Source organism: Castor canadensis, chromosome 7, assembly GCF_047511655.1.
Source record: "Castor canadensis chromosome 7, mCasCan1.hap1v2, whole genome shotgun sequence".
In the NCBI taxonomy this organism is placed as follows: Eukaryota; Metazoa; Chordata; class Mammalia; order Rodentia; family Castoridae; genus Castor; species Castor canadensis.
Genome location: NC_133392.1, coordinates 52,317,184 through 52,334,224, shown reverse-complemented (window position 1 = coordinate 52,334,224; position 17,041 = coordinate 52,317,184). Strand labels below are relative to the sequence as shown.

At 39.7% G+C, this 17,041-nt stretch overlaps 2 protein-coding genes across 11 annotated transcripts in view; both read left to right on the top strand.

Annotated features, from left to right (window-relative positions):
* Rhobtb1 (Rho related BTB domain containing 1) overlaps positions 1–17,041 on the top strand; it is a 127,147-nt gene that overhangs the window by 97,148 nt on the left and 12,958 nt on the right. For 9 of the 10 annotated variants that reach the window (XM_074078931.1, XM_074078926.1, XM_074078927.1 and 6 more), the window contains 3 exons: positions 6,605–6,790; positions 9,193–10,163; positions 12,892–13,010. In XM_074078931.1, coding sequence (XP_073935032.1) covers positions 6,605–6,790; positions 9,193–10,163; positions 12,892–13,010 — 1,276 coding nt within the window. Of the gene's footprint in view, positions 1–1,395; positions 1,454–6,604; positions 6,791–9,192; positions 10,164–12,891; positions 13,011–17,041 lie in introns of all 10 variants that reach the window. The other variant, XM_020177453.2, reaches the window with a different exon arrangement.
* Positions 11,987–12,408, top strand: LOC141424798 (NADH dehydrogenase [ubiquinone] 1 alpha subcomplex subunit 1). The gene has a single exon (XM_074078933.1). The coding sequence runs from the start codon at positions 12,057–12,059 to the stop codon at positions 12,267–12,269; it is 213 nt and encodes a 70-aa protein (XP_073935034.1). The 5' UTR covers positions 11,987–12,056; the 3' UTR covers positions 12,270–12,408.

Genomic DNA, 17,041 nt, shown 5'->3' with positions numbered 1-17,041 from the left:
TAATCTTAAAACATAAATGATGCCATGTCATTCTGCTCACAAACTTCCAACACACTGCCAGCTCACTCAAGACAAAAACATATACCTTCCCTATCTTGGCCCAGCATTGCCTTTCTCTTGAGTTCTGCTTTTCCTGTTTTCCTTCTTACCTCTCTGCTCCAGCAACATGTCATCTTCCCTTAGGGAAACATACCAAGGATACTATAGCCTCAGAGCCTTTGTCCTAGCTGTTTCCTCCTTTGCAGTTTCTTCCTCCAGATATCAGTGCATTAGCTCCCTTCCTTGCATCTTCACTGAAATGACACCATCTCAGTGAGGCTCTTTCTCATAATCTCATGTTCAATAGCAGCTTCTGCTCCCCAGTTTTTCTGTCCCCTTTCTTTTTTCTGTTTGGCACTTATCACCTCCTAATATACTTCCTGTTTTATGTATTCTTCTTGTTTGTTGTCTCTCTGTCCTCTATTAGAATATAGACATGATGAGGACAGTGGTGTGTGTCTTTTACTAACGCTATATCCTCATTGTCTAGAAGAGTGCCTGGCATGCAGAAGGTTATCACTATTTCTGGAAGAAATGATTAGGCGACTGCTTATTGATATTGGACAAAGGACTGGATGGGTCCTTTTATTGATTCAGAAGCATTGCTAAGAGAAATCCCTTTTTCATTGTATTCAGATGGTCTTGCTGGTTGACAGTTTGGTCTCATAGGATTCAGAGAGGTTACTGCCAGGTACCTCCCACCTGGCTAGCTGACATTGAGGTTCTCTCATATCTGCAGCTAGGCTTAGCCTCAGAAGAGAACACCAGCCCTATTCAAAGGAAGTTCCTCAATCATTTAGCTTCAGGGAAAGCCAAAAAGCAATGAGGACAAAAGGTGGAGTTGGGAGAAAATTTATTGCCACAATCACCTCCTGGTGTTAACCAAGACGTTTTTTCTTGTCAATGCATCCTTTGTTCCTTGTCCAGGTGTTGGATGAGATTGTTCAAACTCTTTATTTTAATAAATTGATTGTGGGTCTCTCAATTTCATGTTTTCTACTTGTTCTGGTGACTGTGTGAGGTACAGAATACACTAATTCTATATGTGAAAAATAGCCTGTTTCTATTGGATGATTCCCCACTTTCTTTGATAGGGCTTTATCCACTGTGGTATTTGTACTGCTATGGTTAGAACTAACCAGTCTTAAGATTCAGGTATTGTCTGTTGTAGAATTTGGTGGCATTCGTGGGATGTTGATATGGCTTACCTGCACTTAAGGGCACGCATTGCTTTGGCCCCATTTTTCTGGAGGGTGGGGGAAGGCTGATTTAAAATGTTGCTTCCTACTAAAAATGTGATTACAAGCTTGGAAGTAGTTGTGCATGCTAATCACTCCCAAATTGGATATATTTCAGGGTGTTTTGACAGTTTTCCCCATATACCATCTGTACTTAAGAAGCCTCACTGCTATTGGTAAAGTATGAACTTGATCTCTCTGCTCACATTCAGGGTGCTGCATGGTTCTGCCCTGCTCGCCCCAGAGCTCCCACCAGGTGCTCCCCTACAGGCCTTTCCATCCTCCGTGAGTGTGAGCTACACAGCCATTCATCTCCAGGCGGTCATGTGCACCATCACTGATAACTCCCTCCACATTCCATGCACACCGGGCTGCTCCCCTACTAAAACTCCCAAGCCACGTGTTACGTATTTCTTCTCTCTGCCATGCTCCCAGCTGTTTTGTGCTGTTTTGATGTGTCTGTTTGCATAGCACTGTCAGACTATATGCATGAAAGGTGTGTTGTCAACATGAATGGCTTTGAAAATGTTTCTGTAAAGAAGCTACCTCAGTTGTCAGCAGGAAGAAGGAACTTGAACTCCCAGAAATGGAGGTCAGGAACTCCTGCTTGAATTTTTGCCAGAGGAAGTCTTATGCACATTGACAATGAAAAGAAGCCTATTAAATCGTGACCATGATCTCTACTGATACAAAAAATATGGAAGTCATTCCTAAAAAAACTAACTAAGAGTAGGCTGTGGTTATATGTAATGAAATCCTACCATAGAATGAAAGTTTTTAAAATAAAAAAATACGCTTAAAAATAGATGATTCCATGCATAACTCAGGTAAAAATAATATTTACCTTATTCTTAGTTGCCAAATGTTAGTCTAGCAAGAGACCCAACTAGAACTGAGTGCACTGAGAGGGCATTTGTCTGTCCCTCTCTCTGCTTTCTATAGGGCTAGGTGGCTCCCACTATCCTTTGCATTCTCCATCAAATTGGCTTGATCTGATGCTCTTAGATAAAGGATAAGTTCAAAATCATACTTTCACTTAACCTGTGAAGAAAACCCAAGGCCCACAGCTCCTCAGCTGGATAACAGTGATATAGGAGATGGGCCCAGAAAAGGAAAGACAGAGCATTTCTGTGCTAGGAAAGAATTTGAAAATTGTTTAGGAAACAATAAAAGTGTGATATTGATTATCTATCCCTTTTCAACCACTTTTTCAAGGGATGAATTTGATGTCTCAGACTAGAGAAACAGTTTAGTTTTTTATTGTTTCTCCAATCTTTCCCTACCAACTTTGCTATGACTGTAGATATTGAAAAGCCAGGCTTTGAGAATGTTTGGCATTTGCTGTTCAAAGTCTGGCTTGGGCCAAGATATGTGGGTAGGATGCACTTTTCTCACATTTTTTTTCTTTAATCCTCCACAAAGATTAGTCCCAACTTTGCATGTACTCCTTATGTTATCCAAGTGTCTTTGCCAATCTTTCACATGCTATCTTTGGCCAGTGTTCCCCTTAAAAGATAACTGAAGAAAATATGCTTTTTGGTTTGTTTAATATCTAAAGAAAAGCCGATACAACAGAGGTTGGCTTTATCAGCTCTTCAAGCATTTTTGGATGACTCAATTTCTCTCTGATCCCCCCTCCTTACTCCCCTGTGAAACTAGAGATTCCCAGTTGTTCCAACACATTGATTTATTTTGGATCATTTCTTAGTTAAATAATCAAAATATTATTTCATGAACATTATTTGATGTGTTGGTAGCAGAGTGGAACTATTATATTGATATTTTCCTCTTAGGAACAAGAAAATGTGTTTTTCTTTTTTAAAAAAATAAATATTCCCCAGGCAAGCAAATAGGACCATGCACCCTTAAGTCCGGCTTTTGTAACTTAAATCATGAGCCCAATCATAAATTTTTCTAAATAAAAATCAATAAAATAAATTTCCAAACCTCTTCCTAGCCTGTCTTGATATTCAAATCCTGAGGTCTGTAGTCTTTCCCACCTGTGTTTTGCTTCTGTATTCTCAAATTCTTTTGCTTTCTAGCCCAAATAGCTGTACAATTCATTTAAATTATATCAGATTCTTTTTACAGCTGAAATAGAATCCCTGAAGTCATTTCTAGACAGCCCCTACTGCCTAATATCTGAAAATGCCCTCATCACACCCTCCCAATTTTTTTTTCTTGTAATACTGAGGCTTGAAGTCAGGGCCTTCACCTTGAGCCACTCCACCAGCCCTAATTTTGTGAAAGGTTTTTTTGAGATAGGGTCTCATGAACTATTTTTCTGGGCTAGCTTCAAACCACAATCCTCCTGATTTCTGCCTCCTGAGTAGCTAGGATTACTGGTGTGAGTCCAGCTCCTCCCCAATTATTTTTAAACTCACTCTTCACAGTGAAAAAAAAAAGGAGAAGAAGAAGAAAATAGTTAACAGAGCTATGGAAATAGAAATGCTAGAACTTACTCTTTCCTTTTTTTTAATCTTTCATAAGAATGGCATTCTAAAACATGAGCTTATGTCAGACATTGAACAGTCTCCACATAGGAATGAATGTTTTGATTAAAAGTTATTTAATATCTCTCTTTCCTAGGAATTCTGCCTAAAGCTGGAGATATTCTCAGCATCAGGTTTCATGCCTTCTTTGACTACACAGAAAAATGGTTCAAAATCTAGAGGGAATAAATGCCATTCTCAAAATAGTTACTTAATTGTATAGGTGTTGATATCACTGAGGATTCTGATATGTTTGCAAATTAGGAAAGAATATTGGGAAAGAGGAATGTGTCAAAGCAGCATCTTTCTATAGCTCTATCTCTATGTCCACTGGTTCTTAGCCTCTACATTGAAAACAGGTTAGGATGCCACATTTGTATTGCAGACATTAAGTCTGCAATTCTGTATAGTCTGTACCTCAAATTTTCTTAACTTGCATTTGCATTTAGATAAACATGGGTTAAACAAAAGACAATTAAGCAAATTGGTAGTTAAAATGTGATCTTATTTTTTTAACTGCTTTCAGTGTAAAATAATGGAGACACCTCCTCATAGCAACTAGATGAGAATACAGAAGGAAAAAGAAAAACATATTCCAAAATACATATAGAATTTTGATTCAATAAGTTATTTTAGCTTCAGAGATAGTATTGCTCTCAGTACAACCTCTTTTTGTTAACTATCATTATTTTGAGGCATAGTATTTACAGAACATTGAATTACTTTTCCAGCTTTCCCATGGCATTTCATGCATTTAGATACTGATGTGACATAGTTAGAAGTTGGGCCCTCAGGACCTGTATTGTGTGGTAGCATTGTGTTGCTATCACCACAAGATTCCATTTTTTCCAACCCCCAAGGTCCTGTCTGTACTTGTTTACAGGTCATCTGGATAGTAACTCCTCTGTGTTCAGCAGTAAGAATGTTATCACGGTAACCTTGGCAACCAAACCAGCTCTGATTTCAAAACCTTGCATGCTGTATCATAAAATTAGATAGCAGAATTGACATTTAGCTACATGTCTGTCATATAAACTAAGCTCTAAGGAAGATTTTCTTTACAGTCATGTGCCTTAATTTGGAAATAGAATGCACCAATTAGAACAATTACATATATACATGGTATTCCACATGTAAGTGGATATATTCCCCTATTCTTTGTCTATGATATCGAATCTTAAATATTGTCATATTATTTTCATGGTGACTTTATTTTATAATCAGGATGAAGCTTATAGCAGTGCTTCATCAGATACCCGATATAAATAGGATTATGAATAATAGAAAACTCAGCCTGTAGAAAATGTAAAATTCAAAGCATTCTTGGCTTTACTGGATACTGTTATTTGTGCTGATTGGAAGTAAGACTGAGCACAGAATATTTCACTAACTAAATCAGAATCTCAAAGACAAGACATGCTTTCCTTTCATTTATAGACTTATGCATATTTTTACACATATTATTCCAACACCCAAGAATCTGATAATATCTTTATATCAAGAAGATTCTAACCATGCAAACTAATACATTCACCTACCTTTGGATCCTAGGTTTTCTTTTATAATTTGGAAATATTTTAAGCTCAGGACTTTCCCTTCTGTTTGCAGTGGTCTGGTGCAATTTTTCTTGGATGTAAATTTAAAGACTCAACTTGTGAATTACATTTAATGTAAGCACCCTGCAGCTTTCTGCATTGCAAATGATTATTTTTAGAAATTTTATGGTTGCCTGCATATATTTGTTTGTCTTCATTGATATGTAGGGGGGAAAGCTCATTAATGATTTAAAAAGAAGATGTTTTGATTCATCGGCTTGATTCTTCTCATTACATAAACAATAAAGGCAATAAATTAACATCTAATAAAATTATAAGAATTTATTTCTGAACTTAGCTGCAAGATTGTTTTAAATCCTTGTGAATAACTACTCCTGTTCTTTATATTCCTCTGCCTTACTGTTCTAAAAGTCATCATTCAGCATATTTTAACCTAGAAAGATACTTTATAATTCCTACTTAACAGCTATCCATCATGCACCATATTTAAACAACTGTTGTGTAAAACAGTTCTTTGACTTCTAGAATGGTAAGTTACGTGAAAACAGAAGACCCTGATGTCCAAGTTGACCATAAAGCAATTTATCTTTACCCTATTTACCTGCTATGTATCATATTTAACATTTGAGAAGTCTGCTTCCAGTATTTCCTCGTCTTATTAGCTCTCTATCCAACTCTTGCCTAGTTATATGTTAAATACTACCTTCAAAGTCAGGATTTTTCTTTTCGGAACCAGATAAGTGGTTATGCTCTGTACATGTGTGCATAAGTGGGAAGAAGGGCAGAAATCCTTCTGTGTATTTGCTGACCATGCACAGCAAACACCCGTTACATACTCAGCGATGTTGAAACTGTTTGCTTTATCTCATTGGGTTGAATCATTGTCACCATTGTGTTTAGACTGGTAAAAGGTAGTTTTTATTGTTTCCTTTTATCTTGGAACTATTTCTTGTGAACAGAAATAGTTCAGCATGTTTTGTGGTTCCAGGACTGAGTTGCGTTTGGGTAATCATCTTTACTGGAAATAATTTTACTGGAAACTTCAGCACATATGCATTCTGCAGTGTGAGACGGAAATGGACCACTAGGCTGTGTTAGTGCTGGAATGCTGAGGCTTATCAGGCTGTTTGCATGAATCAGAGATGTGTTTTAATATCTGGGGTTTTTTTTAATTGTAACACAAGATGGCATTAGAAAAGTGGAAGAGGGAAGAGGGAGCCGTAAGGGTAAGAGAAAAGGTTAACAGGCAATATGAGCTTCTTTTGTGGTTTCCTTTTAGGTCTGATGTTGTGGTCCTCTGTTTTTCAATCGCTAATCCCAATTCCCTAAATCATGTGAAAACCATGTGGTATCAAGAAATCAAGCACTTTTGCCCCCGCACACCTGTTGTCCTAGTTGGCTGCCAGCTTGATCTCCGCTACGCCGATCTGGAGGCTGTTAACCGAGCCAGACGCCCATTAGCAAGGTAAGCCAAGGACTCAGTGCTTTGCCATGCTGCCCAAATTAAGAATTAGAAGTAGCAGGTGTCTCTGTAGCCTGTCATTCTGTTCTCCAGTGGCGCTGGGACCCCATCAATCGGCCATATGCTTTCAGCCATGTTGATCACGAAGGGTGTGCCCTGACCCCTTCTCACACTCGCCATCATCTCTTATGTCAGAATCTGTTTTTGCAAAATGTTTGACCAGTGCTTGAAATGAATTCTCTAACTATGATATGGTGTGTACAGAAGTATTTTCAAATGTCTAAGGTATTAAACAAAATGTTAGTTTGTCCATAATAATATCATTCTTGAAATGATGATTATTATAATAAAGTTAATTAACACTCCCAGGGAATATCAAGTTCATATAGCTGTGCACTTCTAAGTATTCCTCATCCTTCCTCATATTCCTCAGGCCAACATGTGTATTTCATTCTCAAGGTAACATGTCCATTTTTTAAAAATAATTCAATCTATAGTTGCAAGAAAAACCAAAACTTTTAAAATATCTCTAGTCCTTATATGTAAAGCGTCACAATTTAAGAAAATCACTTGAGGACAGATTTGTTTAGCTGTTACACAATGTGCATATCAATTGTGAGGAAAAATAAGTGTTTTTAGAAATCCATGTGCCCTCAAATTCCTTTTGTACAAAATAATTTTGTCTTTTTCATGTTTATATTTTTTCTGAAGAGCATAGTTTTAAAAATATTTTTGATATTAATACCCTACTTGGATGTTTGCCTAATAGGCTTGTCATAAAATTTTCTGCTAGCAACACTTTTTATGCTCTTGTGGAAAAAGAAAATGGTACTTTCTATAGATAATTTCTGATTATCTAGATACATTTTGGCTAAAAAAATTTAAAGTGCTTCATGTTCAGTCTTTACAATCCTTCTATTCTTAAGTACAAGGACTAGGAACTGAGTATTAAGAGCCACATGGTTGTGTGGACAACTGGGAGAGGGTTGCAGAGGGGACAGTCCCTTCTATTAAGCAATTCTGAGAAAATTTTTTGGGTGTTTGAGCTTAAGTCTTAGAGAGCTTAATCAGCAGATTATAGGTCAGTCCTAAGAGAAGAACACACACACTCAGCCAGCAGGAGCAAATCTTGAAATTAAACCTTCTTACCTGCACTTGCCTGCCACCTTTGCCAACACCCTGCAGTTTCTTCTCTTACCAGCCAGGTTTTCAAATCCAAATTCCATCCAGGATCGTCTCGTTTCTCCTAAGACCAGCATCGGTCATGCATATCACCTTAGTGTCACACACTAGGTATTTATTTAAGAAGATCAGTTCCTAAGATTATGTGTCAGAATCAAGCATGTGTTTTTGAGGAGTTGTAACAACAAATCACATCTTGTCCACGTTCTGGAATCTACCTGTTCTTTTACCTGGTTATGTCATAACCCAGCACTATATTGGTCTTCCTGGACTTCATGAGACTATAAATGAGCACTGTGTGCCAGACTAATGGGTGTGGGACTTTATTCCACGGGCTTTGAGAAATTAGAGGAAATTAACACAGAATTGCTGGCCGAGTTATACTTGTGTTATTTAAGGACTTTTCCTACAGAAATAAGGACTCTGGGCTAAAGTTCAAAGATTCCTAAGACCAGTTAAGAGGCTAATGTAGCAATCCAAACAAAAGATGATGAAGGCCTAACAAAGGGAGTGGAAGAGAAGAGAAAGGGAAAAATATGAGAGGGCATTCATGAATCCAATAGAGGAGACTTAATGAGCTGTTGGATGTGGGTCATTTAGCTAAGAGTAAGAAAGTCTAGACTAATTGCTTAGTAAAGATGTACAAAAATTTGCAAATGTGACTCAAGGCAAATCCTTTAGACTTCCTGTCTCTGTTTTCTTAGAATGTAGAATGACAATACCTCATAGGATTATGAGGTTCAAATAAAAAATGTACATGATGAATTGTAAAACTTTAAGGCAAAATTTGAACATAAGATGAGGACTGATGATGGTACTGATAACGACGATACCATTTCTAGAGCACTTATTGTGGACCAAGTACTATGCTAAGCAAATCACCTCATTTAAACCTTTCACTAATTCATCAAAGTATAGATATTCAGTGTTGTTATACCCATTTTACAGACAGAAAAACCAAGAGGTTAAGTAACCTGCTCAAAATCGAATAGCTAATAAAAGGCTAATACTTCAGTTATTGTTGTGGTTACTACTGAAAACATTTCTGTGATCATAAACTTATATTTGAAAGATTTGAAGTTCATAGTAGTTTTTCAATATCTTTATTAAAAGCCTAAATAGGATTTTACATGCCTTATTCAATTGAGTGATCAGATAGTTCCCGGTTAGTTTTCTCTCTAAAATAAAGCAGATTATAATTTTTTTATAATATTTTATTCCAGGCCCATTAAAAGAGGGGATATTTTGCCCCCAGAAAAAGGCCGAGAGGTTGCAAAGGAGCTTGGCATACCGTACTATGAGACAAGTGTGTTTGACCAGTTTGGAATCAAGGATGTGTTTGACAATGCAATCCGCGCAGCGCTGATTTCCCGCCGGCACCTGCAGTTCTGGAAGTCCCACTTAAAGAAAGTCCAGAAACCTTTGCTACAGGCCCCCTTCCTACCTCCAAAAGCCCCTCCACCTGTCATCAAAATTCCAGAGTGTCCTTGCACAGGGACGAATGAAGCTGCCTGTTTACTGGACAATCCTCTTTGTGCCGATGTCCTGTTCATCCTTCAGGACCAGGAGCACATCTTTGCACATCGAATTTACCTTGCTACCTCTTCTTCCAAATTTTATGATCTTTTTTTAATGGAATGTGAAGAATCCCCAAATTGGAGTGAGGGAGTTTGTGAGGAGATGCAGAGTAGGGAATTCCAGGAGCGGACGCTGAGTCTTGACCCAGATGAGGAAGGGGAGAGAGGCCCCCTAAGGACACCTCAGGCAGATGAGGGGACATCTTCAAGCAAAGACATGTCAGAAAGTCTGGGGCTGGAGGTCGAGGGCGCAGCTCCTGAAACGCAGAGCTTGTCAGGCTGGAGTAAGGGGTTCATTGACATGCACAAGGAAATGCAAGTCAATCCCATTTCCAAGCGGGTGGGCCCCTTGATGGTGGTAAGGATGGACTCATCTGTACAGCCAGGCCCTTTCCGGACCCTGCTCCAGTTTCTTTATACAGGACAACTGGATGAAAAGGAAAAGGATTTGGTGGGGCTGGCTCAGATTGCAGAGGTCCTGGAGATGTTTGATCTGAGGATGATGGTAGAAAATATCATGAACAAGGAAGCCTTCATGAACCAAGAGATTACGAAGGCCTTTCACGTCAGGAAAGCCAACCGGATAAAAGAATGTCTCAGCAAGGGGACATTCTCAGGTGAGCAGGTCCCGTTAGTGGAGCCATGGAGACCTACCTTTGGTGGTCTTTTATCAAACGCAAGGCAAACATGAACAGATGACAGGATAATGATAGTTAACATTTATAAGCACTTATTTTTTTCCATGTACTGTTCCAAGCTATATTAACCAGTTCTCATCAGACTTAAGAGTTATTCTCTCCATCTTGCAGGTGGAGAAACTGAGGAACAGGAAGGTTAAGTAACTTTCACCTGGGAACACAGGCAATGGTAGAAGGAGGACTTGAATGAACCCAAACTTTGTTGCTACAGAATCTGTTCCCTAAGCTGCCATGGCTACTCTGTGGGGTAGATCATGTGTCCCAGAGCCAACCCCCTAGTCAGCGTGACACCTGAAACTCCCTTTCACGATCCATTCCTTGACAAGTTTTCTTCAGTGTCCTTTCACCAGTGACCTCTAGTCCTCAGGCCACTGAAGTCCTGGAGGCAACTTGGTGTCCCTTACATTCCCACAAGGACTGCCTTGTCCGTTTCCACTCCTCTCCTTTTCTGCACTCATGCTCCTTGCTCCAGCTCCTCTGTAGTTTTTCTGCCCTTCCTTTGTCTTTGATAACCATGCCACATGCCGCTCACTGCACGCTTGCATAACTACTCAAGCATACTGGAAGACGGCTTCCAGTCTGGGTGACTGACTCTTGCTTGTACTGTCTTATACACATGTACTATTTTTGCTCTAAAATTGTTCTTTGGAGTATGGGGGTGGAGTGCATGTGTATTTCATTGTAAAGGAAATTCTTTCTGACTTATATTTATATGGATCTGCTATTTTTGTCTTTATCTTTCATAACCCTACCATGGTAAATTTAGTAAGTGGTTACTGAGTCTCTTCATTAATTTTAAAACCTATGAGAAATACTTCAAGCACTGACCATCATAGTATAGAAATGAAGAGAATGAAAAGAGCATGTTACAAATCTACAGTGGGTTATCAGTAAAGTTGATTAAATTACCTCTCCTTGCTGCAAAGACAAAGCCAAATGTAGGGCAAGAGACTCAATAATCTATGAAATATGGTTTAAAGACAGAGAATTTTGAAGATGAGCTAAATCATGGATGACATCAAGGAATTTTCAGTTTTCTTAGGTGTAATATTAGTATGATTACTTAGGAGAATGTTTTTAGTTTTAGAAAGTTCATGATAAAGTAGCTAGGGGTGGAGTATCATTATCCATTTAAAAAAGTCTACGTCCACATTTATAGAAATATACATGAAGCTAGACTAACTATGGCAGATTGTTAACAATGGAAAAATGATGGATAATTGTGCCAATTGAGCATCCTAGTCCAAAAATCCAAAATCAGAAGTATTCCAAGATGGGCACTAGTGGCTTATATCTAGTATTAGGCTTATACCTTGTAGCAATCCTTGCTACTTAGGAGGCAAAGATCAGGAGGATCATGGTTCAAAGCCAGCCATGGGCAAATAGTTCTGGACACCGATCTCGAAAAAAAAAAAATCACAGAAAAGGGCTGATGAAGTAGCTCAAACAATAAGAATGCCTGCCTAGCAAGCATGAGGCCGTGAGTTCAAACTCCAATAACACACACAAAAAAGAAGTACTTCAAAATCCATGTGTGCTGATAAATAGAAAATTCCACACCTGCCCTCATGTGACAGAAATCTGTTCTCTAAACTGCCATGGCTGCAGTCAAAATGCAAGTTCACTAAAATATGGTCTAAAATTACCTTCAGAGGCTGGCATCATGGCTCAAGTGGTAGAGCACCTGCCTAGCAAGCAAAAAAGTCCTGAGTTTAAACCCCAGTGCTGCCAAAAATAAATATATACAGGTAGCCCGGTCACCTTTAAAAAGAAGGCGAAGGATCGGGTTTTGGTTGAGGTGACTGTGCCGAGATGTGGTTCGAAATTCTCCCAGGACTCTGCCTTATGGGTGTGTGCGTGGTCATCCCCGGAGTGGCCACTGCCTACATTCACAAGTTCACCAATGGGGGCAAGGAAAAAAGGATGGCCCATTGTCCATATCAGTGGAGTTTGATGGAAAGAGATAGACGCATTTCTGGAGTCAATCGTTACTATGTGTCCAAGGGTTTGGACAACATTGATTAAAGAAGCTGTTTCCTGATTGATGAAACAATAAATTAGTTATGGTCATCTACCCCTGCTAGAAGCTTATGCAGTATATTATATAGCAAACGGTGTGTTATGTAATGCTTAATAAAAATAAAATGAAAAAGAAAAAAAATAAATAAATAAATAAATAAATAAATAAATATATACAATTACCTTCAGGTTATGTGAATGAGGTGTATATGAAACATAAGTGAATTTTGTGTTTAAGCTTGAGTCCCATCACTAAGATCTTCATTATGTAAATGCAGACATACCAAATTCCAAACAAATCTAAATCCTGAAACATTTCTGGTCCCTGGCATTTCAGATAAGAGACACTTAATCAGTATTATTCATTCCTTTCTTTTATGTGTTTGAAATTTTTCATTAGAAAGAGGGAAAATACTCCTCTTCTTTTTTTGGGGTCCAGAGAATTTGTGTTGTGACCCGTGTGTCATTTTGTGGAAGCTGGGCATGTCAGAGGTACAGGTTGATGTGAAGTCAGTGAGTAGATATGGCAGAAAAGGTGAGAGACACAGGTTGATGGGTCGGGGTAGCAGAAGCCATCATTTGAGCTCTGTACAAAGCTGGCTCTTGTGTTCCCTCCATCCTTTGGCAGATGTGACATTCATGTTGGATGACGGAGCTGTCAGTGCCCACAAGCCACTGCTGATCTGTAGTTCTGAGTGGATGGCCGCCATGTTCGGGGGGTCCTTTGTGGAGAGTGCCAACAGTGAGGTATGTGCCTTCCTAAAAGCCTAGTGGCATCTTTACAGATGTGCATGTGTATTTATGGATAGTGCTTCGTTAGCCAGATGACTTCCCTTCTTTAGCTGCATCCCTGAAATAGTGTTAGTTCTCCCCTTTTCTAATTCTGCAGTTTGAGGAACTATGGATTCTTGGTCACTGGTGTGTGAGCGCCTACGTACTGTACATGCAGTATGTCCTTTCATCATCACACATTTCCCATACCATGGAGCCATGATCACTTATACCTGCTAACCAGTGTCATCAGGCAAAGTACTATCAAGATCAAGTATGAGGTGGGCATAGTAGCCCACAACTGTAATCCCAGCTATTAAGCAGTGAATACTGGGAGGCTTAAGGTTTGAAGACACCTTACCAGTGAATAAGGAAGACCCCCATCTAAACAAGTCAGTGGGGTTTGTGTGGTACGTGCTGTAATCCCATCTACCCTGGAGGCATAGGTAGGAGAATTGTAGTCAGAGACAAGCCCCAGCAAAAGCAAAACCCTGTCTAAAAATAACTCAAAGCAGAAAGGGATAGGGGCATGGCTTAAGAGCTAGAGAGCTTGTCTAGCAAACCCAAAACCCTAGGTTCAAACCCCAACAGCACCAAAAAAATAATAATAATAAAATAAAGTACAAGCTGGTTGTAGTGGTGACATCTGTAATCCCAGCTACTTTGGATGCAGAGGTAGAAGGATCCCCATCTGAGGCCAGCTCAGGCAAAAGCTCAACACCTTACTTGAAAAACAAACTGAAAAAAGCAAAAGGTATGGAGACCTGGCTCAATGGTAGAGCTCTTACAGGTACAAGGTTCTGAGTTCCTCAGGACCACTGGGGGAAAAAAAATCCAATACCAGAGGGACAGAATGTGTTCCAGAAATTCAAGAAAGTGAAACAAGTTCTTCAATCACTGAAGTCCTGAGTCCAGCTCTGCCTTTAGCCTTAGGCAATTCCATCCGTGTGCTCAGCTCCCTCCCACCTCAATCTGCATGAGGAAGGATGCACTGGATGGTTCCTGAGGTCCTGCTGTAGCTGCAGCCCTGGAAGCTATACCTTTGTTGCAGGAATGTGGGGTTTGTTCCTGGGGAGTAGCAGGGTGGGGAGCAAGTGGTCACTACTCTGAACCACTTCTCAAAGTATATAGGTCTAGTGGAAGCAGAGGTCGCAGAACTCCAAGAGCAGGATATTCTTAGAACAGATCAAGCAGTATCTCGGAGACACTCCAAACTCTGCTGGAAAACAATTCCAGTCAAACACTTCTAACTTTAGTCCAGGAGCGAGCAAGCACTTTTGTTGAGTTTTGCAACTTTTTTTTCTAATGTCTTTAAAAAAAAACAAAAATCATGGGGGCACACCATTAAGTTTATTGTCCTAAGAGCCTCATTTTGCTTATCTCAGCGTTTCTCTAAATTTTCAAAAGAAATACAGAAAACAATAGCTAACTTTTCTAAAGGGTTGCTCAAGGGAAATCTGAGCTCTCCTGTTGTGACCTGGGAGTCTGCCTTTGCATCCCCAAGTAGAGAAACAGAATCCTAAAATCACAAACCTGGGATGGCTGGGAGGGGGAAGGTCACTAGGCCACCCTCCTGCTTCCAGAACAAACTACAGCTGCTCCTAAACCAGCCCCTAGCAAAGGCTGTTTGCTGTTTGCTCTTTGGGAAAAAGACATTAAAATTATCCCATTTACCTCGTCTGGTGCCTGAGAACCTATATTAATCAGGAGGTCCTCACTTGTAACTAAGCAAAGCCTTTCCTGTGTAGCCAAAGATGTTTGGGACTTTATTACTGAGAATCTACAATGTACAAAGGCTGCAGAGTTAATGGCTCAAATCACAGCCTCTGCACTTACAAGCTGGGCGACCTTGGACTAGTGACTTAAACCTTTCTGAGCTGCAGACTGTGGAAGACACCTTGAGTGTCTGCAGTAAGGTTGTGGAGTCAGTACTTGAAAAGTACTTCATTAAGTAAATGGTGGCTGCCACCAGTCTTAGTTTGATGTTGATGCTGATGGTATTCCTTCTCTCTTACTTCCAAAGACAATCCAGGGTAACCATCAATTAGTAAAACCTCATCCAGTTGGCACTTTGTTGACTTTGGTGATGATAGAGCTGGGCGGCTGGCTTCTTGTTCCAGCTCACTGAAATGCCTGCTCATCATGCTGCAGAGAGCCTGCGATAAACTGAGCAAAGTTGATCAAGGTCAGGAACCAGGCACAAAGGGACACTGTCAGCACTGACCTCACCAATGCTAATCCCCTTTATCCCCTCACAGAATGCACCTTAATCTTCTCCAGATTAAGCTGTGCATTTGAGGTGACCAAAACACAAACTTGGCAGCAAAAGCACATGGATGTGATTGTTTACCCTCCTAGACAGGCCACCTGTTTCACATGCCATGCTGGAAGGACTGGGTCTCTCTCTCTCACCTGTTAGAACTGCAGCTGAGGCTAATACAGACATATAGATTCAAACCACACAAAAGATGAAAGCCACCAAACCAAGTAACCAAAAGTCTGTGCAAAATTCCGTTAGCCAGTGTCGTAAGAATGCCATTCAGTGTTCACATTTCTACCTTTTGGTGTCCCTTCTCTTTCTTTCCAGGATGGAGAATAATATAGGAGTTATGAACTATAGTCTCAGCTTGACAGTGGGCAAGTGGCCAATGCTCTCTAAACATGTTTCCTCATCTGTAATATAGGGGAAACAAGAGAACCTTTTGGTTGTTGTTGTTCTGGTACTGGGCTTTGAATGCTAGGCAGGTGCTCTGCCACATCAGCCAGGACCACAGCCCTAAGAGGCCCTAAGAGGCCTGATCTTCAAAGGGCAGGTGAAGCATGAGAGTAATGCATCAAACTTGGTCCCTAGAACCTACCAGTGCTCAACAAATATTAGTGACCACTATCCCAAAGTATTCTTGTTAAATTCTTTTCATGGGGTATTAAGGCCTTGGTCCTCTAAAGTCCCTAAGTTTAATATTTAATAGTCCACAGGTCCTTTTCCCAACTAAGGAAATGAAGGTGTAGTGGTAGTTACAGGTGGAGCAAAGAGACACTCAGTCAAAACACCAGTATGCACTCCATGATTGACTTAGCTCCACTTTTACACTTGAGACTTGGTCTTTCTACACCATCTTTTTTTAAAAAAAATTCTTTATTGTCTTAGGAAAAATCCAACTTCCCCCACAAAATCCATCCTTGTTGGTTGGGGGGTGGGGCAGACAGGCAGGGTAAAAGAACATAATTAATAGAATTTACATGCATCTCCAGAACAGAGGAAAGTAAGCCCATTGATGCTGCTTTGACTTGTCATTTAATATTCAAGAAGACACTTATTTTACTTATATTTTTTTCTCATTACTTTTAATATAGCAGTAAGCATAATTCTCTCCCCTGAGGTACTCAGCAAGTGGTTCATTAAAAATTCATGCCCCGGTTTTAGTAAGCAATTCTCTGTTTCTAGAACACTTTCTCATTCTCTGTGAGCCCGCCTCTAATCAGAAGCCTAATGGTCTAAACTAATCTTCACAATTAAAATTTTAAACCACTAAACTGGAATGTGGGACGTTGTTTAGGACACATTATATTCTCTTTCAGTACTCATTTTTTTAAGCTACATCCAGGAGGTGGTATACAAAACTTTGCACTCCATTTCTTCTGTAGCTTTATGTACGTTATCTTTTAAAGTGCTATAGATAGCTTTCTCCACTGTGGAATCACAAAGTGGGACTTCCTTTTTTAAAAAAAATCAGCAATGAAGAAAAATGCATGTTCTGAAAGTGTTGTTAGTTTATTTTCATTTGATGGTTACTTTCTAAGGGTCTCTAACATGATTTGCCAGAAAAAAGTATCTCTTCAAAAACTGTTATCACAGAAGGCAAGAAGGAAACAGCAGGTTATGGGTGGTTACAAACATCAGAACACCCTGAGGGCATTGGAAGTATTGGGACAGGGCTGCTTCCTGGAATCTGTCATCTCCTGATGCCAGAAATAACTTCTTTTTACTCAGGATGTCCATTTTCACG

Coding starts and splice junctions, on each gene's coding strand:
- LOC141424798 (XM_074078933.1), top strand. CDS start 12,057: ATGTGGTTCGAAATTCTCCCAGGACTCTGCCTTATGGGTGTGTGCGTG.